Below are 25,297 nucleotides of genomic sequence, written 5' to 3' on the forward strand. Positions count from 1 at the left end.
CACATTTCTTTGAGTTTTATTATTTCTTATTTTTAAGTATCAATAAATACAGAAATACAGAAAGAGAAATACAGAAATAAATGTAGAAATGCATACATATAAATATGCTACTGTATATATTTCTATTTCTTCCTCCATAGTATGAAGCAAAAACATATGTAATCACACACAAGCACGCACGCAACCAGTTCCATGAATCATAAAGAGGAGCACAAGTATGGGTGTGTGTTCGTCTTGAAGCGCAGCGCTGCGCAGACTGGTAAAGGTGCTAGTGGTCTGACAGACTGTGATTAATTGCGTTAAATTATTTTAACACGTTAATTGTTAAAATAATTAATGAATTAATTGCATTAACAGGGTTCCCACACCTTTGTTAAATTCAAATTCAAGGACCTTTCAAGGACTTTCCAGGTCCAGTACCCTCAAATTCAAGGACTAAATGTGGGGACACATTTCAAGTGAGAGCAAGATTACACCGTGTTACCTTTTAAGATACATTGTTACAGTTCCCTTTCGTGGGAACTTGCGCTGCGTCACTGCGGTGACACTTTGGGGACGCCTTCAGGGGTAAGTGCATTTGAATGCGTATATCAAATTCAACCAATGGTAAGGTTTAACAACAAAGACAGGGTGATGCGGGAAGTATATTGCTATCTGAAATATTGCCAAAGACGGCGTTACAGGGACACAGGAAGTATGGCAAGGGCGACGCAGCGTCTCGTTCCCTTCTCAGGGATCAACAGTTACATACGTAACCCGAGACGTTTTCATTTGTCAAACACAATTATGCACAAAAGCATTTTGGTATGAATCAACATTCGCATACAGATGTAAACATTTAAAGCGAACAGTTTAGCATGTGTGCTTAAAAAGTCTAGAATTTTTATGATATTATCCTACACTACACAGGGAATATTGATTTTTTCTTGCATAAAATAGATTCAAGCACTTTCAATGACCTGAACCTATGTATGTATTTTTAAAAACACGCGTTTGAGGCGAATAGGGCGTGTTTTTACAACAAACGTGCCGCCCATATTGCATCATCCGCATCGAGGACGCGTCTGATCGCCTCTTTGCATTGACTTTGTATGTAATCTACTCGCGCAAATCGATGAACTCGCATCTGGTGTAAACCCACAGTTAAAATAGATTTTTGTAGTGCACTTCTGGAATCTTTAAAAGCCTATCTGTCTGAAAAGCTGTGATTGGTCAAGCTGGCCCAGTTTGTTGTCACTTATGTAGAGTGTGTATGGGAAATGTCCCGGCCCTTACCGGGAGGTGTGCACTGTAGCTTCTTAGCTGCAAACAATGGCAACAGTCCAACACGCAGAGGGATATTTATGTGAATTTACCAATAAAAGTCTCACCTTCATAAGTTTTGCATCAGTTTAATGCGTTGTTCGAGCTTGCTAATGTTATCGAGGTCAGTCACGAATGTATGTGAAAACTGTGCATTGTATGGACCTCACTATGAGTCAGCACCTGAGTTTTCAAATAGACCGTTAACCGGTTTGAGTGCTGCTGTGAGTGGCAGGATCAGATTACACAAGCATGGAAAGCCTTGGACAGGATGTTTCAGAGATGTTTTTATTTTGCAATTGCCTTACAAAACATTTTATGCCATATCAGATCCGAGCATTCAAAATGAGATCCACAGATGCACACAAACTCAATCAGGGCTCTACACTGGGACCAAATGGTCACATTTGCAAGCATATTTTTTGCAGGTGCAACTAATTTTTTTAAAGGGTCGCACTTGTGCCACTTGCAAAACTGATTAGTACAGATTTTTAATTTTAATACTCTAAAATGTTATTTTATGAAACTCTTACATCTATAGCTCATCCAGTCACTATCCCCTGATGGCTGCCCTCAGCTGTGCAATTCCCTCATTTTATCTGGACAGTCAGGTACCCCCAGCAGCGGTAAAGCCAGCAACTGGTCTGTGTGAGGCGACCAGTTGTTCAAACTTTAAATTAAACTATAAAGCTCCACAATGACAGTATAAAGCATATAAGTTTCATATGAAACAAGAAACAGACCCCTTTTTGGTGCAAATAAGATGCTGATAAGTGAGAAAGTTGAGGTACTTCAAAAGAAAAACTGACTTTTTCATACCAGGGTACTCAAACGACAACACATGACCTCAATTTATTACGTTTAATGCGAACACAATAAAAAATCAATAGAACACATGAATCTGATTAGACCCATGTTATATCTTTTATGATTGCCAGAGTGACATTATTTTTGTGCGACTGCAAGGTCCAGAGGTCCAGCAGTGCTCAATGTAAGTATTCAATATTTAAAACCAAGAAATTAGTCTATAGGCTAATATAACAACCAAATAATCATTTTATTAATCAAAATAAAATGTTTACTTAATGGATGTTTATACCAGTAAGTTCAGTTAAAGTAGTAAAAAGAAACATACAGTTAAAGTTTTACTGTTTACCAGTGATGGGAATAACAGCATTATAAATAAACAGCGTTACTTTATTCAGTAACAAGTAATCAAATACATTACTATTTCTCCTGTTACTGACATTAAAATGATCCGTGTTACTATAATTGATCTCACTAAAGCAATTTTCACCTGAGTAGCTTTCTCTCAACCAGACCTGCAATGTTTTTTCTCTTGTGTGTGTTTGTTGGGGGGGGGATACATAACTGATGATGATGATGATGATTGGTGTGTGTGTGTGTGTGTGTGTGTGTTACAGGGAGTGGGACAACCACATAACTGATGATGATTGGCTTAATTTCTATTGTTAGCCAACCAGAGGCAGAGTTCACACACAAGCACAATGCACAGTCCGAGCACTGTAAAAAAAAGTCCAGGCAGTGTTGCCAACTTGGTGACTAGATTTAGCAACTTTCTAGACCTCTTTAGGGACTTTATTTCAAAAAAGTGACTAGGACAACTCTAGCGATCTTTTCCGGCGTGGTTAGAGACTTTTGAAGAATGACGTGAAAACGCATATCATTCTCTCTTCTCAACAAGCAGCGGGTGCTCCTGCTGTTGGCCCCAGCCCCATTTTAAGGCACTTACAGGCAATCTCACACACCAGTGACAGAGCGATAGTAAACGACCATAAAGGTAGCGGGTCACAAACATTAAGTATGATAAGCACTACTTTTCCATCATTGAGGTGAATGGCAAGAATGTTTGTGTAAGGTGCAACTTGTGCCCAGGAAGAAAAAGTCTCTCCATGTCTGTGGAACGTCATTCTGATCTAATAAAGCACCTCACACTAGTCCCTTTCACACATACAGTCTTTACTGGTAATTTACTGGTAAATTGCAGTTAACAGGTCATGTGTGCTCCCAATTTACCAGTAAGACAGGTTGTAAGATTATTGTGACCAATTTTGTGGCGATAATTTCCAGAATTTTTTTTCTCTCTAATTAGGATACCAATCAGTCCTTCCAGCAAAATGGATAATGCATAATTAGCCAAAGTGGGTTGCTATGCGGGGGACACATTATTTAAATACGCCGCACTTTCGCCGTATAAATTGCAGATTTCTGCTCGCAAAATATGCGGGGCTTGCATGATTTCACATTTTCGTAGCAAAAAGTCATATTTCTTAGCACAAAGTTGAAAAATGTTGCATTTACTTCACACATGCGCAGCCATGTCCCCTGTTGCCATGGGAATGTTTGGAAGTGACTTGCAAACAGTTTTTGCAAGTTCGCGCAATTTTGGCAAGTTCCCGCAATTTCATTGCATAAAATTGCATAAATATCCAGCATATTCCATCGCATTTTTTAAGAAACCGTGCCGCAAGTTTAAGGATTTCTGCCCGCAACAACCACAAAAAAAAAAATTCTAGAAGGACTGACCAATGCTTGTCTAATATTTAATTAGAAGTTCTCAAGTAATTAAATAAGTAAACAAATGAAAATATATCACAAATAAATTCAACTTCAAGATACAGATACACTGTTTGTTTTTTGATTAGCCTAGACTGCTGTCATATAGTGGTTTTAAAAATTGGGTCGCCAGGATGATTTAAGGAAAATGTTATTAAAATAATTAACCACATCAGCCACATAAATATTTGATAAATGTGTGATATTAGTGAGAACATATGAATCAATCCTTATCGGCAACACAGAGAGGTGCGTTGCGTAATCTTGTTTTACAGTCACTTTTTAAAAAGTTTGAAAATGGCTTACCTACAGTAATGCACAATAGCCAAAACTACCCTTTCCCTAAAATGTGCGTTTATTTTGTGTGTTATTATTATGCATGTATGTGACCGGACCGTTCAAGTGCAAAGCCTTAAAGGAAAACAGATCGGACAGATGCCTTTCTTTTGTGTCTCAAGTTCCCAACATCTTAATATAAGGACTATAAACCAGTAAATTGAAATGCATTATGACATTGCTTTACCTGGTTTTGGGCATTTATGTGAGACAGCAGGTCTCAAACAGACCTTTCAGGTATGTATGCTCATGAAAATAATGCATTATACTAGCTTATAATTAAAAAAGTAAAAAAAGATTGTATTTCAGAATATTAGATTAGAAATTAATAATTTTATAGAAAATATGAGACATTTAAAAATGTTGCAATTATTTTGCCATGAAATAACAAATAATGCAGGATCGCAAGACATTTCTTTTGATTTCGCTTTGTGTTCTGTGACCGCAGAAAAGTGAAATAATGCAGAATTAGGGGCTAATCACACCAAAAGCACTTTAAAAGCTTGGAAACAGCTGTCTTGTCAAACAAATATTGAAGCGTGAGCGCTCTTTTGCTGTTAACTGTCATATTAGCAGAAACTTTAAAAAGAGGTTGCTTACTCTGACCTTGTTTGAGGGTGAGAGGTGCACTAACACGCAGGAGAGAGTAAGCGAGTGGAGTCTGGTTCTTCAAAGCAACTGTAAACTTCCCTCACCACAACGTAAGACCCGCCTCTCCCCTCATTTGATTGGACAATGGGAAGACGCGAATGACGTTGGGCGCTCCTCCGCTCTCAGCGCTCCTTCAAAAGCGTGTGCTGCAGCTGGCGGCAAAAACCGCAACGTGCTCGGCACGCATAAACAGCGCGCAAATGCTCCCTGCCCATAGAACATCATTCAAAAAAGGCGCCTGCAACTGCCATAAACGCTTTTGGTGTGATCAACCCCTAAGATGGTCTTTTTGTATGCATAATATTCTGCTATTACAATAAAGGTACTCAAAATCATTGGCGTACAGTATATCTACACATAACAAACTGCTTGTTAGCGCGTCTCCCACTAGCACGTAAGAATAACATAATACATTTGGTGCGAATCGGGGACTGTATCACAAGTCCTTAAAACACCTTATCACGCCTTAAACGAACCATACCAGAGTTTGTTTTGAACCGGACCGAGACCATCTCTTTAGCTGGGTCTCGTTACAGTTGTTTGGTCGACACCAGAGTTTGATTGCTGTATTTACACCTGCTCAAAAGGTTCGCACCAAGGGGAGAAACAAACTTGAGTTCGATGCAATCGAACCAAACAAGACAGGTGTGAATACGCCCTTAGGAAAGTGAAATAAGTGAACCTGCAGCTAAATACTACATCAACATTATCCAGCAGGGGGGCATTACGCAAATGTGTACTGAAGTAACTGAAGGACAACAATTTACCTATTTACAGTAATCTGACAACTTGCTTTACATAACTATACACTAAAAAAGGGTAATAGCATAATAGGTGCCCTTAAATGTATAAAAATGTATAACCCATTTTTTTCATTTCTCAGGACCAGAAGGTGGCACTGTACTGTCAAATCATGACTGTATTGACAGATACAAACTTTTTTGTTCATTCACACTGCCATGATTACCCGGCATCTGATGGTCCCGGAAAGACACGTGACCTGTTGAAAGTCCTGCCCTCTCTTCTACGCAGCGTCTGAAGTTTGCAAATTATTATTTCTCTCTCCAGAAATCACTCGCGTGCATTTTTGTTTATGATAAGACTATAAAGGAGCGCGTGAACGCACAGTTCTATTGTTTCGGCTTCTTGTTCACACAGAGGGTTTTCCGTATATCTGACTAGGTCCTCTTTCCGGCAACGATCCCAGAAGATTAATGGGACGAGTTTGTGTTCACACAGATGCTTGTCTGGCAATTTTGCGGGTATTTTCTGGGACCAAAGGTCTGTGTGAATGGGGTTTATGAAAGAAATATGCTGTAGTTACATTAAGCTTAGTAGTTTTGACCCTGTAACTTGCAGACCTTTTTAATGCAACAACATTAGACATTAAATAAAGTAAAAATGTGAATAAGCATAATAGAATCCTTTAATCTAACTTGATGAACAATCAAATGTATATGAGCAACTAAATCTTATTTTAAGCAGCTTAGCTAGCTTAACTAAAGCTTATCCAGCTATTTACTCAGATTACTTTCTAATGAACATGTACCCCCCTCATACCACACTCATTGTCACATCAGTTTAAACATTAGGCAAGTTCATTGTGGAGGGAAGTATATAACTATAACTGCATTCTAAAAATAAATGCCAAATCACAGTAGAAATGTATTAAGCTGCGTGCACATCGCCAGTAACTTTGGCTGCGTTTACATTTTGCATTAACATGCGATCTCGGTGATCCGTTCACGCAGATCCGATCATCCGTATATCAGGACACGGCGCGTTTACATTTGTCACATAAATGTGGCTTCTGTATCTGGATGTGTGATCGGATCCCGTGCGGGGAGACGCGCGCTGGGTGGATAGCTGTCAATCAAAATGGGTACAGCTGTCTTTAGCCACATGATTTAGGGTTTTCGCGCTAACCGCAATCCTGTACTGTACAGTGCTACTGAGAAGCCAGCAGCAGAGAATAACTAGCAACCCTAACAACCGTGATGTTCACATTTTAAGCGTTATATTTTTTAGCTTTAAAAGCCTTATCTTTAAAAATCTTATAGCGTCCTACCGCAGATATATGTCCTGTTTAACTTTTCCTGTACTTGACTTTCACCCGCATGCTTTAAATCAACAACAAAATCCGTGTTGCGGTGTGAAACATGACCGACTCCACTGTTTTATTCTGCCTTAATAACGGGCTTTTGGCTCTGCCTGAACTTATATGTATATTTATATTTATATTTTAACCATAAACTGTTGTTAGTTATGTTTCCTGGTAATTTTAATATGATTTAATTATAAGAGCTAACAATTTCCTAAATTTCCTGTTCATAGTGCGTAAGAAGTAATGTAATTTACAAACACATAAGTAACCTTGCATAAAACCAACACTGAATAAATGTATTTGGTTAATGTTATTATGGTTTGTACGTGTTTTAAAGTAACTTAAAATGTGTTAAATGAGACAGAAACAGACGATTGACCAGACAGAAGCGCAACATTCACGTTGATATGTCACCATTGAAACTCAAACATTATAACGATCCTGAATTCTGCCATTAAATATTAAATCTCTCTATGAATAGGAACATATAACATATGCCTGAATAACTTAAATACAGTCAGCAGTGTTAAAATGCTTTTGAATATCGATTTATTAAGATACTTTTAAGCGTACCTTCCATTGCTCCACAAATATGAATGTATGCGTCTTTCACCTGCGCTCCATGACCTAACGTCCTTTATTTTTGACAGTTGTCAGTGAGAGGAGATGATAGTGGGTGGGGTTTTTTGTGACGTTGACCTGTAAATGCAGATACGATGGCTGGATTGCGTTTACATTACACTGATCCGATCACAAAGCGTCCTCGACTACCTCTGCATCAGGACACACAGATCGGATAACATTCCGATCACAGACGCGTTTACACTTGTCTTTTCAATGTGTATGTGGACAACATCCGGATACAGGTCGCATGTTAATGCCAAGTGTAAACGCAGCCACACTGTCGCTGTTTGTCTACCATCTATTTCAATGAGGTTGTTACAAGAAGATCCTAATTCTGGTTGTCCTAGTAAAAATTATAAACTAAGTCGTCCTCTCAGTAACAGATGAAAAGACTGATGAAAAGAACTCTACTGATTTACTCCCATTTGTAGCCATTGTGATTCACAGTGGGTGTGCGCTAGTTACTGGTACTACATGGTGTTCAGCGATTACATCACTTGCCCACTGCGGCACCTAATCCTACAATCACTTTGTTTTATAGTAATAAAATCATTTAGTTTAGTTAAAGAGCTGATACTACAATTAAAACCTTAAAGTGTTGACTCAATTCAGTGTGAGCTGAATGCTAATCGCAGCACAGATCAGCGGCAGGTGTGACATTTCATTCATCACTTGATAAGAGTGAGCCAAGCTAACTGACAAGACGTTTGTAGAAGCGTGTGCTTATTTTTGTTATGTTAGTTAAGTTTCACGTTTAATATTAATAACTTCTTCATTAATTTGCTGTCTTTATTCAGTAAGAATAAAAATGAACGGCTGTCTTGATGCTCAGTCCAAAATACATTCCTTATAGCTGGGACGGGCAGACTCTGTACAGACAACATGTAAGAAATACTGGCGCACACAGAAAACAACTGCCGCCTATTCATTGCCGCTAATTCAAGAGTAAAAGGCTCACTGCTGCATGCACATTCATAAGTGATTTAATGCAAGCACCACATTCAAACAATTGCCACCCTTGCAATACTGCTAATTTAAAAGTCAAAGTAAATTGCGCACTACTGCACGTACATTACTATGCAGTTTAAAAGCCCCCTTCCACCACAGTTTGTCACAGGTTAACTAACTGGTGGGAAAATTTCCTCACTGTCAAATCCCTAGTGTAGCCTGGCTAACACCAGAGCAGTCTCATAGAGAATGAGACGTGGTCTGGGAACCATATGCTCATTTTCTCGTATTTGAGGCGTGGTTTACAAATGCCCAGAGCTGTTTATTGGGCGCTACGAATGCCTACGAATCAGGTACGAGTGCAACTAAAAGCTATGCAACTAAACCGGTAGCTGTATATTGTATTGAAAAGCAACACATTTTAGATGCCTAGCAGGATGGTCCTATAAAACTCTGTGGTTATCATGTCTTGCCATATCCAAACATCCTTCTTGGATGTGAAATTGTTTAACTCCAAAAGTTGCTCTTTTTTTTAAATAAACTTGCGTTCAAAACTACTTAGAACACTGTCTAGGGCTGCAGTGAAAAGTAACTTCGCGTCTGCTACCGTGTTATAACAAATATCAAAACTGCTTCGGTGTGCTGCATAGACGTCGTCATCGTCTTGCTGCCCCCTCCCCGTTCTGTGATTGGTTCCCTATTTCAGGGGCAAAAAAGGGCCAGAGTTGCCATGCTAGACTTGCAGCGTGAATAAATTTGCGCGCAAGGCAGCATGGGGAAACCCAGGCTATCCCTAGTGTGTATGCAGCTTTAGAATCCAGCTTCAGATTCACAAACACATTAACTATATTATCAGTGGTGTATAAAGACCTTACACAATAACCTGAACTGTTTTATTACCTTAGAAGTTGTTTTTATCTACATACACCACGGGTCACCTTACATTGAAGTCGCTGTCATGTTTCTACAGTAGCCCTTAACAGACAAACTGTTCTACAGAGCGTGTTTCATCCCTACGTTGTCTCAGATGACGACGTCAACGACATGTTTGTCCTGTGGCGGCTACCATATGCGTTTTAAAATTGATGGGGTAAGCTGTTGGTTGCAATTCACAATCTCACCACACTCACATCACCTTTAAGAGAGATCTCACTGACCTTCTGAGTAAGTGTCTGGTTGTCTTTCTCTAATCTGAGGAGTTTGTCATTCTCACTGGACGCTTTCATCTCCTCCACTGTCTTCAGAAGCATCTGATTTTCTTTCTCCAGTTTAAGCAGTTGACTGGATGCCAGTTCATTCACCTCATGGCCCAAAGACTTCTGTGGTACTGTGGTACAAACACACATGTCTCAAAATAATTACCTCTTTTTAAGATTCAATATTACTGGATCACTGGAATTTCTCAACCAAGCAAATGAACCTGGCACAACTATTACTGATAATCTGGGATTTAACATTACATTTAACATGCATGTCATCCATTACACCTCTGTGGAGCTGATAACTTCTGGGTTAGGGTGCCTTCAGTGAGGTCAGGTGTTGTTCTGAGTCGGTGTACCTTCAGTGAGGAGGTAAGGTGTGGTTTTGGGTCAGGGTACCTTCAGTGAGGTCAGGTGTTGTTCTGGGTCGGTGTACCTTCAGTGAGGTCAGGTGTGGTTTTGGGTCAGGGTACCTTCAGTGAGGTCAGGTGTGGTTTTGGGTCAGGGTACCTTCAGTGAGGTCAGGTGTGGTTTTGGGTCAGGGTACCTTCAGTGAGGTCAGGTGTGGTTTTGGGTCAGGGTACCTTCAGTGAGGTCAGGTGTTGTTCTGGGTCAGGGTACCTTCAGTGAGGTCAGGTGTGGTTTTGGGTCAGGGTACCTTCAGTGAGGTCAGGTGTTGTTTTGTGTCTGGGTACCTTTAGTGAGGAGGTAAGGTGTGGTTTTGGGTCAGGGTACCTTCAGTGAGGTCAGGTGTGGTTTGGGTCAGGGTACCTTCAGTGAGGTCAGGTGTGGTTTGGGGTCAGGGTACCTTCAGTGCGGTCAGGTGAGGTTTTGGGACAGGGTACCTTCCGTGAGGTCAGGTGTGGTTTTGGGTCAGGTTACCTTCAGTGAGGTCAGGTGTGGTTTTGGGTCAGGGTACCTTCAGTAAGGTCAGGTGTGGTTTTGGGTCATGGTACCTTTAGTGAGGAGGTCAGGTGTGGTTTTGGGTCAGGGTACCTTCAGTGAGGTCAGGTGTGGTATTGGGTCAGGGTACCTTCAGTGAGGTCAGGTGTGCTATTGGCTCATGGTACCTTTAGTGAGGAGGTCAGGTGTGGTTTTGGGTCAGGGTACCTTCAGTGAGGTCAGGTGTGGTTTTGGGTCAGGGTACCTTCATAGAGGTCAGGTGTGGTTTTGGGTCAGGGTACCTTCAGTGAGGTCAGGTGTGGTTTTGGGTCATGGTACCTTTAGTGAGGAGGTCAGGTGTGGTTTTGGGTCAGGGTACTTCAGTAAGGTCAGGTGTGGTTTTAGAGAGCTGTTCTATCTCCCAGCCCAGATGCAGAGATTCATCCATACTCTGTTTCTGAGCCATCTCTAGAGTCAGATTTTCCTCTAACAGCTCCTCCATGCGCTTTCTATCTATGTCTCGCTCCTAAAACACAGATTTATTTGTCAGTACATAGAAAAGCATTCACATGTTGACACCCAACTATTGTTTTCATATTAAAATAATAGAGTTGTATTTTTTCTTGCATGCACTCATTTCATAAAGAAGTAGGCAGTCTAAAGCACAAACCTTACTCATGCATTTTGAGGTGGTCCTATGAAAAGGGTTTCTGCAGGTGTTATAAGGGTTACTTTAAGACTAGTAGAATAAGTCTCCAGTGTCCCTAGAGTGTGTAAGTGACGTTTTAGCTCAAAATACCCCATAGATAATTTATTATAGACTGTGTCATCGGAGGCACGTGTGATGACGCGATTATGCGTCTGGTCAGAACTTTACTTCTGGTTTCTGTTTTTTTTAATGATCTGACTAGTTGCTAATGGTCTGACTAGTTGCTAAACTAAACTCTTGAAGAAAACTCATCGAAAATAACAAATGCTTTGGTTTCCAAGGTAATCTTTGTGTTGTTTATTTTGCGTGTTATATAAATAAACTACTTTAAAATGACTTTGTTGTTATTTATTCTTAGCAGAGTTTACAGGAAGTTACGCGTTGACCACGAAAGCCACTTGTTTACGTTGTTACTGCTGAAACCGTCTATAGCAGGGCTATTCAAATCTTACCCTGGCGGGCTGGAGCACTGCAGAGTTTAGCTCCAACCCTGATCAAACACATCTGAGCAAGCTAATCAAGGTATTCATGTTCACTAGACAATCACAGGTGGGTAAGTTTGATTAGGGTTGGAGCTAAACTCTTGTAGTGCTCCGGCCCTCGAGGGTAAGATTTGAATAGCCCTGGTCTATAGCATGTCAAAATAGGCACTTTATAGGTGTGAGCAAAAATACAGAGTTTTGTGTGTATCTCTTTAAATCCAAACGAACTGTCCCTCGCAGCTCGCTTTCCAGAGTTTTAAGAGCTCTGCAGCATCAGCTGCAACAAACTGCAGGAGAATCTCACGGAACAAGTTAGTAGTAGAAGTCAATCATCTGGTCTATGCATACTAAATACTAGGGGTGTGACGAGACACTTAATCCATGAGATAAGACGAAACATGAGATTTTGTTCACGAGAAAGAGACGAGACGATATTTTTACACTTTTTAAGAAACCCTCAATGATAAAATGAATAAGAAACTGAAATCACATTATTTTTAAATGTTTTAACTAATCAAGGACTGTCCCTAACAATTATTTTACTAACTGATAATGAAGTAATTTGTTATTTTGGGGTAATAAAAATAGAACCAAGTGAGCAGTAGCCTTTAAAATTACACAATAACGAAGATGCAATAAATAATTGGTTCAAACAAAGTATTAAAACCAAGTTACATTAAACAACATTACAAACACATTACATTTACATTCTTTACACTAGAAATGATACAGTCACTGTCATTTTTGGGCAAGAACATGCAGACATTAAATCATGTAAACTTTGTTTGAGGGTTTAATCTGCTGAGACTTCACATCTGACACTGATCAACAGACAAACACAACACGTCTCAGACTTCAAACGAGTTCCCAAACGAACATTATTGAAAACCCAAACAAAAAAGCAAACGCAGTTAAAGACTAATATAATGCATGCACTGTAAAAGGGTCAAACAGAAAGCTGCATCCTCCGGAGGTCGCATGTGCAGGTTGCATACGTCATCAAGGTTTATTTCATTAACTCAGCATTACATTCGTGGGCATATTACAACAATTTGCGATTAACTAAATAAATAGTAAACTGTATAATTGTTAATAGTCTCTAATAAGACAGTGATGAAGTAAATGCAGTTTAAAAATGCGACCTCCGAAGGATGCAGTCTTTTATTTGAGAAACGGCCAGCACCTCCACAAGAAATCTCGCGAGATCTCGTCGCACAAGATCTCGTCACACCCCTACTAAATACGTGTTCATCAGCAGATGGGGAACGTTGGGGGATAAAAATAAAGAATTTAGGTCTCATGATGCATCATTTTACAATAAAACGCATACAATCACTCAGGAGTTTACTTTTTGATCGAACCACAAAAGCACATTTAAATGATCTGTAATAAAACATGTTTAATGCTCGTATTGTTATCCTCATATTCATTTTGAACTTAAGATAAATAGATAAAATGATAGGTTATGCTCATATTGTATATGATTAACCTCCTAAGACCTAAGCTTTAGTTTGTCTTTTCTTTTCAGATATATTTCAGTAATTTTGGAGTTAGGTAGAATCAATAAATATAATAACCAAATATTTTTTCTTTGAACATGAAGCAGTGTAATTGTTCATGTTTGTGTACAACAGGTTCCAGTTACACAAAATTAATTATTATGGCGCAATCCAGGTCTTAGAGGTTAAAGTGAAGACATTCGTGTTGTCCTGTCATTCTCCAATTCTCTCAACAGATTAAACTACATATTTATGCTTATATTGATGAAAGTAAATACAGTCGCATTGCTCTCTCTCACTCTCTCTCACTCTCTCAAACATCAGCTGATTTTAATAGTTCTGCTTAAAAGGATGAGTTCAATCAAAGAGCCAGCAGCTTCACTTTTCAGGATGTATGAGGCACAGCCAGTTTAAGCACAATAATAAAAAAAAGAGGAAACTCATATATTAATATATTTCTTCTTTGTGTTTGTGTCTTAATAAAGAGACCATAAAAAATATGGCAGTCATTAAAATTGTGTTACAACAACAAAGCTTGTGGTGTGACCTAAGACTTTTCCACAATACTGTTGCTTTAATGAGTACTGCTGTATTATTGGAGATGTTCACTCACCATTTCCATGTCATGAATCTTGTTCTTCAGCTGCAAATTTTCCTTCTCTAGCTCATGAAGTTTATCAGAGCGAGCTCTGGATGACTCCAGCTGATCCTCCAGCATGCTTTTGGTCTCCAGCAAGACATGATTGTCCTCTTTCAGCTCCTACATCAATGCATATAATCGATAACTGTCAAACTTATCCCAGAATGACTTGACAAGCACATGGTCACATGATCTCACCTCCACTCTGGTCCTGTAGAACTCAATGTCATGGAGTTTCTCTTTGTAGCGCATCACTTCACTCTCCAGTTTATCTACTTTGATGGCTTTTTCTCGGAGAACGTCCAGCTCGTCGCGATATGCCCGCAGAGAGCGTGCGTCAGACAGCAGCTGTAGGTTCTGACAACACATGCACATAAACGTTTGACAGCAGAAATGAACCCTTTATGGAAACACCTTTAGCTCAGGAAGATTCTTTCATTATTTACTCTCATCATGTCATATTCAGGAGCTAATCAAAGATGACATCACATTAAAGCTATCGTTGACTTTAGTAGACCTGCAATACAGTGTTTATAAGCCTGATACAGTTTAAATTGTTTTAGCTAAAAAGCCCTTTTGTGAACCACAGAATAAAGTCAATCATACAATATCAAAATTATTTCTTTTGAACTATTCCTTTAAGTTCCCTTCCTTCCGTTGATGATTTTACTTCTCAGAGATATAGCCGCATCTATAAATACAAGTGCAATGATTGGCTAAGCTATTATTGGACGTTTAACACGGTAACATGTAAGTAGTTAAGGGAATTACAGTCATCATGACACATTAAGTGAGTGAGATTTAGTTGAGATTAAAGTTTGCTAGTGCTGGTGTGGTGGCATCTCACTTCCTGTTGGAGCCTCTTTGATTCTGTCTCCATGTTTTCCAGCTCTTGTCTGCAGTCCAGCAGTTGTTCAGTTTTTTCTTCTCTGAAACACACACACACAAACAAACAAACACTCCATCAGCCCAAAGTTGAATGCAGTTTAATTGGTTAAATATCAGAGCTGGTTAAAGTTGATTTCTGTTTATCAGTTTTAATTCAACTGTAATGGGGGTTTCACACTAAAACTTGGAGGGCATCCAGGTCTGATTGACACAAGAGTTTGCAATTGCATTTGTGCTCTCACAAAACAATCAACATGACCAGTAATGACTAGAAAACATTTGACTCTTTTAAACTGATTAGTTTTAATGAACGGTTGAAACAATTCATTCACCAAGCAAATCAATCAGAGCTCAGTAAATTCATAAAAGCTTAGTGAGTGAACCGCATAATTGAGGATGTAAAAGAGCTTAAGACTTTTTAGTAAGACTTACTGCACATAATGCAAATTATTGACAAAGTGTTGACAAGTTACAAGTTAGTTCAGACTGGCATGAGGTAATACATTCAAATTAAGCAATAATAAAAGCCAGAGCTGATAGTTTAAGTCAATTCGGCTATAGTAGACTAAATAGTTATGATGAAAAAGGAAATATTATGTCATATAAGGGTTTTACATAATTATTAAAAATTATTATATAACCCTAGCATTATTGAAGCACACAGAATGGCGACATGAGGAGCTAAAACACTGAAAACTGACTGAAGTAGGTAAACACAGAAGATGACAACAAAAAACGCAGAGCATACATACAAATATATAACTTATATATTAATATATTTCTTCTCTTTATTATTTGAATTATATTATTGATTTATATCTTGAAGAGACTTGTCATTATATAGGGTGCTGTTCATTATGTACACTATAACAATGTATTTATTTATTAATATTTATCATTACTAACACCTACCGTATTTTTCGGACTATAAGCCGCGTTTTTTCATAACTTGGCTGGTGCTGCGCCTTATAGTCAGGTGCTCCTTGTAAGTCAGTATGAATTAATTTTGACATTTATGAGGCGAGAGACATCATTACGGTCTACAGCCGCGAGAGTCCGCGATATGCTGCTTCTGTATTTATGTAATTCAATAGATTCAGTGATGCGAAATGAATTCACGCTAGTTGGCTTGTTCGGTTAATTTAGACTATTCGACCTTCCTGGTAAGTTCTGTATGCTATGGTTTATCCTTTAAATAACTGATAATATTACTTTTAACGTACAGACATATATTTAGCTTGCTGTTCTGTCTGCTATTGTTTAGTTGAATAACTTGCCTTTCCAGATTAAATGTCTGTTCTTCGGCTTGGATTTTGTGAAATAATTTTCTTAATAAGTGCGACGTATAGTCCACTGCGACTTATGTTATTTCGTCTTAATGACGCATTTTTGGATGATGTGGCTTATACTCTGGTGCGGCTTATAGTCCAGAAAATACGGTAATGTGATTTTTCTTTGCAGTGATATTTTTTTTTTTAAATGATAGATGTCATTAAAATAATTATAATGCAACATTGTTTTTTTTCAGCTCAAAATAAGCAGATATTAAGGGCCAGATTTACCAACAGCTTGCCCAAACCATTTTGGCGTTAAATAACAGCAGTGGATAATTAGCACTGAAAAGGTGTGGTCTGGTTATTTTTGCAATTGACCTTATTGGCACATGCATTTCTAATGAAGTTTCTAATGAGTTTCCTTTTCAAACCCAAAATTTATTGAAGGAGATTATTTAAATGATTCATGCATCAGCATTTACTTATGTTGGCGCGTGTGTTATGACTGGTATTTGCGCCATTTTTGGAATTGCGCTCTCATGCCAATTTGCCCTGTTGCTCATTTTGAGCTAGGACAAACCTTGTGACCACTTAACTACAGCAGGTTTCTGATGTATTAAATGATGTTATGTAGTGTACAGTCAGATTTGGTATTGTGGTCAAAATTTAGGCTTAGATTTAGTTACACTTCTAGTTATGTAAAATATAGGGCTGTCAAAATAACGTGTTAATTCCGATTAATTAATCTGAGAAAAAATAATGCGTAAAAAAAAAATAACGCAAATTAATCCATTCCGTATTGACCTGGAAACATTCTAGCCACCATTCGACGGTAAAATGAAGGAGGGAGACGAGAACGCGCTGGCTGTGACTGGATCATTGGGGCTGTTTGGGTGGACGAGAGAGACACATTACGTTTACACCTGGTATTTAAATCCGTCTCTTTTGTCCACTTTGGACCGCTTCTGTCCTGAATACTTCTGTCGAGACAGTGGGCTCTCCGCTGTCATTTAACTGCGAGCGGGAGTAAGGATGAGTTTATATGGACGCAAACTAATATTATGTGGGAGTCGTCTGCTTGTGTTTAACTCTTTCCCCGCCAGCGTTTTTTTAAAAAAAGTTGCCAGCCAGCGCCAACATTTTTCATGATTTTCACAAAAGTTTAATGCCTTCCAGAAAATGTTCTTTATTTAAACAAGCAATATATCAGATGAAAGAACAGACCCTACGCTTTCAAACAAAAAAAAAAACGTTTCATCCTACCTTCATTAGTTCTCTCGTAATCACCTCTCAAACATGGGTAGGTTTCTTCAAAACCGCCCAATTTTGAGCAAAAAGCTGAGATAATTCCATTTTTGCGAAGGACTTTTGATAGAGATCAGATGCAGAGCGATCTTTAAAACATACACGGAGTTCTTTCTCTTTCACGTGAGGCACTACTTCCGGGTTGTATAATAGCGGTATTGCGGAAAGACGGAAAATCTCGTCATTGGCAGGAAAGCGTTTTCTCTTAATTGACGAGATCTCGTCAATGGCGGCGAAAGAGTTAAGTAAACATGCTGCACAGTGTTTTGTACTTGAATATGTTAGACAGCTTTCTCTGAATTTTCAGCGCAATTGATGAAATAGGATCGCGCAACCTTCACACGCTCATTGACATAAGTTTATAAAAACAGCCTGATGGAAGTGATGATAAAAATAAAGTTGTCTGCAGCAAGGAATTTGCATATCACTGGAGTTCTTCCACTCTAAAGTCTAAAGTACCACATTAATGCAAAGCATTCAAGAATGTCCCGTAATACCAAAGGTAAAGGGGCTGTTTTTTTAATTTAAGGTTAATGTTCAATTGCACAAAAAGCTCTGCAATTGATATTGCACTGTTAAACTTTTGGTAAATAATCTTCCTAAAGCACCATTGAATTTATTTCCTTAGCATATTACTGTAGGTCATTTTTTTGATTTGTTATGGCCATTATTTGAACAGTGAAAATACTGTAATAATAAAAGAGTTTTTGAACTTGTCACTAATGCTGATTATTCATTGTTTCATTTAAATTGAAATATGATGTATGCGATTAATTTAGATTAATTAATCACAGAGTATGTAATTAATTACATTACATTTTTTAATCGATTGACAGCCCTAGTAAAATATTTATGTAAGGTATACTGTAAAGCAGGGGTCTCCAACCTTTTGGTGAGCAAGAGCTACCACAATGAATAAAACAATCTGAAGGGCTACTTTTTTGATATTGTCTTTTCAAAACTTTGTTTTACTGGTGGATTTTATTGTATTTTATTTGCTGCTGTTTTATGATTGTTTAAAATGTTAAGCTACTATAAAAACTATGTAATAAATAAATATTAAAATTGAGGCTATTAATAGAATGTGCTTTGGCAAGAAACTCAGAGACTCCATGCAGGCACCATGTTGGAGACCACTGGTGTAAAGCGGTTTATAGCAAATTCAAGCTATTATAGCTTATGTTTTTCAGTGTGTGTTCTCCCTGGGAATCCTTTGTGTTGCTTTACACAATGCTCTACCAACTAATCTACAAGAACACTTACTGCATAGGTTTATGTTAAATGTGTTGCACTGTGGGGTCCTGTAAGGTACAATTATTTGTTTCTTTGTTACTGTATGTGCCCATATAGCTCGTAAAGCTCAACTTAAACTTGCATTTAGACTATACATTTTTTTTCATTTAAATTTAGCATTAACAATCAACTGTTTAATAACGTCCCTAGGAGTATGGCATATTTATCTTTTGACTTTTTTAAAGTACTGTTTTACTTTATCTGTTCACCTGATGGTATTAATAAAAAAAAATTTGTATCAGGTAACCAGTCTATATTAATCCTCAATTGGGAGATTAAAACGGTCAAAAGCTGGTTAAAAAAAAAACTTAAAATCCTGCTATTTAATTTTGTATTTTACTGCAAAACAGTAAAATTGTATTCAATGTCACATGTGAAGTCAACCCAACCCACCAAAAGGCCACTTACCAATGACCCTACACATTAAACTGGAATCCATTAGGTTGTAAACATCAGCCATTGCTGGCTGGAGCACTGAAATGTGGATTCCAGTAATATACTTCCCCTTATTTAAATGACTTCCTCCAACAGTTACTTCCTCTGTATTGTGTCCAGACATGAATGTGTTGTACAGGGGAAGCTGAATAATTCATACCACAGTAAAAGCACTTCAGATAGCCGCATTTATCAGACATTAGAGGAAGCGCAGGGCTGATTACCACAAAGTACAGTTATATTAGCAGTTATCTGCACTGGATGGAAAACTGAACCATGAGTATATGAAGCAAAATAAAAGCAAAGCTCACAGCTCCTGTCGCAGGCGTCTGATCTTGGCTTTGGCGTCGGCGAGCTCTACAGACAGGTGCTGCACGCTCTCTGTGCGTCGAATGCTGGGCGACTCGCCGGGCGACGGTCCAGCATGGACCGCTGAAGAAATGAGCCCGGAGTCTCTCTCCAGAGTCAGAGATATGATGGTCTGACAACACAACACAAACATCAGTTACTCACAGATGGCAAACAGAATCTGAGCATCACAGTCATCACCAGCATGTGAAAGCCATATACCTAATGTTGTGCTTTAAAGAAGTTCTAATGTGAGATTTCATATTTTCAACTTTAGTTAGTGTGTTGCTGTTTGAGTATAAAATATCTGCAAAGTTACAATGTTGAAAGTTCACTGCAAAGGGATATATTAATGTCTTTAATAGAAATCGCACTATAATAAGCATCTGATCAAGGACTTCAGCTCATTATTGTGTCACAATGACTATAATCTGAATAAATACACAGCCTGTTCCAGCCTTCAGATTACTGGGCACAAACATTGCACAGGATCTCATAACTTATTTAAATTGCTGCCTTCTGGCAAATAATTCAGATCCATCACAGACCAGCATCTGCCCCAGTGCTATACGGGTGCCAGGTGCACAAACATACAGACATAACTGTTGAACCCGCAGGTTTAAAAAAAAAAAAACGGTATACCTAAGTGCAAGTCTACTTTGGATATTTTACTTTTACACTGCCTACTTTATACAATCTCAGTATATTTTTTATATATTTTTCAGTATATTTTATATCCGTTTACATTCTGGTATACTATCTTTTACTTTTCATTGGGTTATTACTCTCCATAGGGTGCCTAGTTTGCAACAACTTATCTACATGATGTGTAATAGTCAATGCAAAATGTGCCATACTACTTACAGTGCTACTTATGCCACCATATGGAAAACAATGCAATTCTCACAGCTTTCATGTTATGTGCCACTGGGGAACAAACATGCATTACTGAGAACTCCAACGGTTGTGCCTACTTCGTATACCTTATTTGCTCTACTGCCTTGACTATACTTGTTTTGTGTTTATTGTGCCATCTAAACTGTATTCTTGGTGTTTTCAGACCTGTTGATCGATTGCTTTGTTCCGAAACTGGGGGTTAAATAGCTACAATGTTGGCTCAGTTCACATTTACAAGGCGATATTTCCAAACGAACTAGACTTTGTTAATTTTAAGAGCATGAAACAAAACTTAAAGGGATATTCCATCGTTTTGTCATATTAAACTATGTTATTACCTTAACTAAGAAGAGTTTATACATACCTCTATCATCTTAGTGCGTGCACTTAATCGCTGTGGTGCGCGCCGACACTTTGGTAGCACTTAGCCCAGTTCATTCAATGGGACCAAACAGAGATGAAGTTAGAAATAGCCAAACACATCAACGTTTTCCGTATATAAAACGAGTAGTTATACGACCAAGTATGGTGGCACAAAATAAAATTCTCATAATGAGAGGGAGAGTTTTACTGCGCCGAGTCGAAGTACTCCTAAAAGTGCAATTCCTCCATACATTATAGTTACCCCTTTAAACCCCCTTTGAAAAGCACCACGTTTTATTTTGTGCCACCAATACTTGGTTGTATAACTCGTTTATATACTAGTTTTAAATAGGGAAAACGTCAATGTGTTTGGTCATTTCTAACTTCATCTCTGTTTGGTACCATTGAATGAACTGGGCTAAGCTAAGTGCTAACAAAGTGTCGCTGCACGCCACAGTGCACGCACTAAGTTGATAGAGGTTTGTATCAACTCATCTTAGTTACAGGTGCAGTGTGTAATTTTTAGAAGGATCTCTTGACAGAAATGCAAAATAATATACAAAACTATATTATCAGGGGTGTCTAAAGACCTTTCATAATGAATCGTTATGTGTTTATTACCTTAGAATGAGACCTTTTTACCTACATACAAAGAGGGTCCCCTTACATGGAAGTCACCATTTTGTGCCGCCATTTTTCTACAGAAGCCCTTAACGGACATTTTTTTTACCAAGTTGTCACCGACGATGACATGATTGTCCAGTGGTAGCTTCTCTATGTGTTTCAAAAGCAAGGGGTGAGCAGTGGACTGAGCCATTGGTTGCAATTCGCAACCTCACCACTAGATGCCGCTAAAATGTACGCACTCCACCTTTAAGGTAATAACAGTTTAATATGACAAAACGATGGAGTATCCCTTTAAGCGGGACATCATTCTAACCATGTAACTACTGCAGATAAGAGCAATCAGAAGACATTATATAAGGAACAAGTTTTGAATGCCATTGCATTGACGTGTTTACCAAAATTCTTTAACAAAGAGCTATTAGGTATATGCATGGTTAAAGGGGACAGAGAATGAAAAAACATTTTTACCTTGTCTTTGTTGAATAATGGTTGTCTACCCGCATTCACAAACATACAAAAAGTGTTACACATGCTAAACATCTCAGTCTCATAGAAATTCCTCTTTTAGAAATGTCAGTCAGAAAACAGCCCAATCTGAAAAACTGATGCTTATGACATCACAGGCATCTAACTGCCCATCCACTTTAAAATAATTGGCTACATTTTTTGAGTGGCAGCAAAGTTAGCCAATCAGTAATGAGATTGCAAGTTAAGCCAGTAGGGGGAGCCAAATAGGTGCAAAACCACTTGTTTAAAATCCCCCACCTTAATAGAGCTATCTGAGAGAGGTTGTTAGGAAGCTTCTAAGGCATTACAGACCCAAACAAAAAGATTTTTGTCTACATATGTCACCTTTAATAAAGTCACCTTTAATAAAGCAATAAAATGTTCATTGGTCTGTTGGGTCGGATTGCTTTCACACTTATACCGAACCACTCCAGAGTTCATTTGCACCTCCTTCAGGTGGTCGGAGCATTTGTTTTGGTGCGGATCCAAACATGATTGTCGTGTTCACATATGCCTAAACGAACCAAAACAAGGGAGAAAACTCACCGGGTTCCGAAACAAAGGTTCAGGTCTAAAAAAAACGTTTTTAATTGGATGTATAGCTTTGGAAGGACTGCTCTAATTTCAATAAAAAAATCTTGAGTCCTTCTCCTGCACATTTTATAGTAAATGGCTTCCTATTTCAATACCGTTGATGTTTCCTGCTTATTATTCCCTCTTCCCAAGGCACAGTCAGCTTAATGATGAAGGCCTTCTTAGCCACTGTGAACCACACCACAGCATCTGGCCTTAATGTGGCCTTGCCGCCAATCTAAGAGACTACACAAAGGCTTATCCTGAAAGATGAAGCTATTCAGGACAACCTGTTAAGTATGTCGCACAACCCATAAGCATGTTTTATTCTTTGGTGATCTTTTTAATAACAGTTTCAATTATTTTACAGTAATTTTTATGTTACAGCAACATTGCAAACAAAGGCCCTGTTTGGTCCCACTATCCTGTTAGCTAAAGGCAAATTCATAGTGAATGGACAAATGCTGACATTCTGATGGCGCTTTGAACAGTTGAGTCAGTCTAAACAGATGCAACTACCTGTAATGGTAAGGGGCTTGACATTTTTAATCAGCAAGGCCCAGGCGATTAGCCAATAACCAACACACAGGGTCAGTCAACCAAACTGAACACAACGTGCATTTCTGTAGGAGGGACTTTACAGAACTAGAAACTCAACAGCCTGTTTTTATGAGAATAGAAACATCTGTTTAGAATAAAGGTATTGAAAAACGAAACATGAACACATTGTAGTGCACCCCAAAAACAGGGCTTGACATTAACACTTGTCCATGACCAAATGTTTTGGTTGGGCAAGTAAAAAAGAATTTTACTTGCCCAACTGGACAAGTTCCTTCTTATCCAAAGAAAAACCACATGATGATGCTTAATGTCCAGCCATGCCAAAAACATAAAAACATGGGAGGTCTGTATCTGTGGAGGGTAAGGTAACCCATAATAATGTATATATCTTGCTGTGAAAACATTGTGCTCTATATGAGGAGTGTGTCTAGAGATGACTACTGCAGAAATTAAACAAACATCACTGGACTGATGTAGTGACAAATAATGTAGTAATGACTTTACTTAAAAAAAAAATTTGGCTAAATGTCAATTAATGTAGTTTTGAAGTCTATTGTAAATTAGGGCCAATCTCATTTCTCTGTCTTACCCCTTCCCTTTTGTCGCCGTCTTCCCCTTGCCCCTCGTCTAAAAAATGAGAAATAGACAAGCGAAACGTTGTCATAAAGAAGATGCCGTCGTCTTAGGTTGTGGTATCGATTGCCTGAACTGAGCTCAACAAATACAATAACTTAGCTGCTAGCTAGCGATTCAAAACAAAAACATTACAATTAAAACCGCTTGAACATTTTATTAAATGTATCATAAATCATGAGTGTCATAATATAATTTCAATTAAACTGCTGAAAATAACATTACTTTTATTTGTGCGACTCCTTGACAGTTCGACGTTCAGCCATAAAACATCTTGATGCCGGCTCTCCTGAGAAATTCCTAAGTTAACGTTTACCCCTCTCTTTCAAGTGTGGTCCTTATCGCACTTCGTTTCAAGGGCTATGTATCCCTACGCCTTGGTCCTAGCCCTTGATTAAACTGAGTATTGAGTCGCCACTTTGCGACACATGAACGCGCAAAACCGAGGGGTAGGGGTAAGAGAGAAATGAGACGCACCCCAACAACTAAAACAAATAATAATAAATAAAAACATTATTTTTATGGTTAAAATGTTTTTGTGTCTTTGACATATCTGTTTTAGGAGGAATTGAATTAACTACTGAACATGGACTGTGTTGTGTTTATGTGCGGTACCTCAGCTTGCTGATCTCTCTCATCTACAAGGCGTTTGAGGTTTAAGGTCATGTGTCTGAGGAGAGTGTCTTTATCCTGCGAGATGGACTCGCTTTCTTCCAGAGACTGCAGATCTAACACGTTCTCTAGGTTATGGGTCACCTTTACAAACACACACACAGATAATACACAGGATGAAAACTGCAGATGTAACATCTCAACACAACATGTTGGTGAAAGCTCATGTGACTCAGACCTCTTGAATGTGAGCCGCGATGGCTGCCTTTGTGTCAAAGTCCAGAGTCTGAATCCTGTCAATGTAATCCTCCTTCCTCTCACACTGAACACACACACACAAACACATAACAAGTCAACATGCGATCTACATATATCTCACAGATATATTCCTGAGTTTACTCATAAGGCCATAGAAATCTCACCTGTACGGCACAGCCCAATAGCAGCAGTAATAACTTCCTCATCTCCTCCAGGCCTTGCTCTGAAACATTTAAACAGCCTCTTTACAGAACCCACAGATAGGATCAAACATCTTTCACCCACTCAAATTAGTTTTTCATTTAATATCACCAAAAACACGTGTCTGCTAAACACAACGCCCATTTGAGCAAACTGTTGAAACATGTTTAAATGAAGCAGAGAAACACTATTAGCACTCAGTATTAAAATGTGAGATGTGTGTTTCATTGACTCTGTATTGTTTCTTCTTGACAGGAAGCTGACATGGACATCCTATGATGCACATCAGTGTGACCTCAGGACAGCTGAATGAACTGTTACTGCACTGTCATGAAAGTTTAGCATTTGCACGGGTTTAAAACACAAATAATAAACTGAGAAACTGTGTTTAGTTTCTGTACCTGAAAACTACTGTTAGATCAACCTGAGAAACCTCAACACCACTCATGACTTCATTTGTATGTTTGTTCTGTTCAAAATGCTATAAATCTATTGAATCAATATATAAATGTGCATTCAACTTTGCCATGTTATATTCCTTTAGTTGACTAGTGGTATATACACAGATT

At 38.5% G+C, this 25,297-nt stretch overlaps 1 protein-coding gene across 1 annotated transcript in view; it reads right to left on the reverse strand.

The window, feature by feature from the left end:
- ccdc88ab (coiled-coil domain containing 88Ab) overlaps nt 1-25,297 on the reverse strand; it is a 75,030-nt gene that overhangs the window by 22,967 nt on the left and 26,766 nt on the right. Inside the window, exons 5-13 of the mRNA XM_073872907.1 lie at nt 24,692-24,750; nt 24,508-24,591; nt 24,273-24,413; nt 19,460-19,629; nt 14,801-14,882; nt 14,152-14,310; nt 13,927-14,073; nt 10,998-11,149; nt 9,700-9,865 (exon numbers count right to left, since the gene is read on the reverse strand). Of these exons, the coding sequence (XP_073729008.1) occupies nt 9,700-9,865; nt 10,998-11,149; nt 13,927-14,073; nt 14,152-14,310; nt 14,801-14,882; nt 19,460-19,629; nt 24,273-24,413; nt 24,508-24,591; nt 24,692-24,750 (1,160 nt within the window). The remainder of the gene's footprint in view (nt 1-9,699; nt 9,866-10,997; nt 11,150-13,926; nt 14,074-14,151; nt 14,311-14,800; nt 14,883-19,459; nt 19,630-24,272; nt 24,414-24,507; nt 24,592-24,691; nt 24,751-25,297) is intronic.

This window comes from Misgurnus anguillicaudatus, chromosome 11, assembly GCF_027580225.2.
Source record: "Misgurnus anguillicaudatus chromosome 11, ASM2758022v2, whole genome shotgun sequence".
In the NCBI taxonomy this organism is placed as follows: domain Eukaryota; kingdom Metazoa; phylum Chordata; class Actinopteri; order Cypriniformes; family Cobitidae; genus Misgurnus; species Misgurnus anguillicaudatus.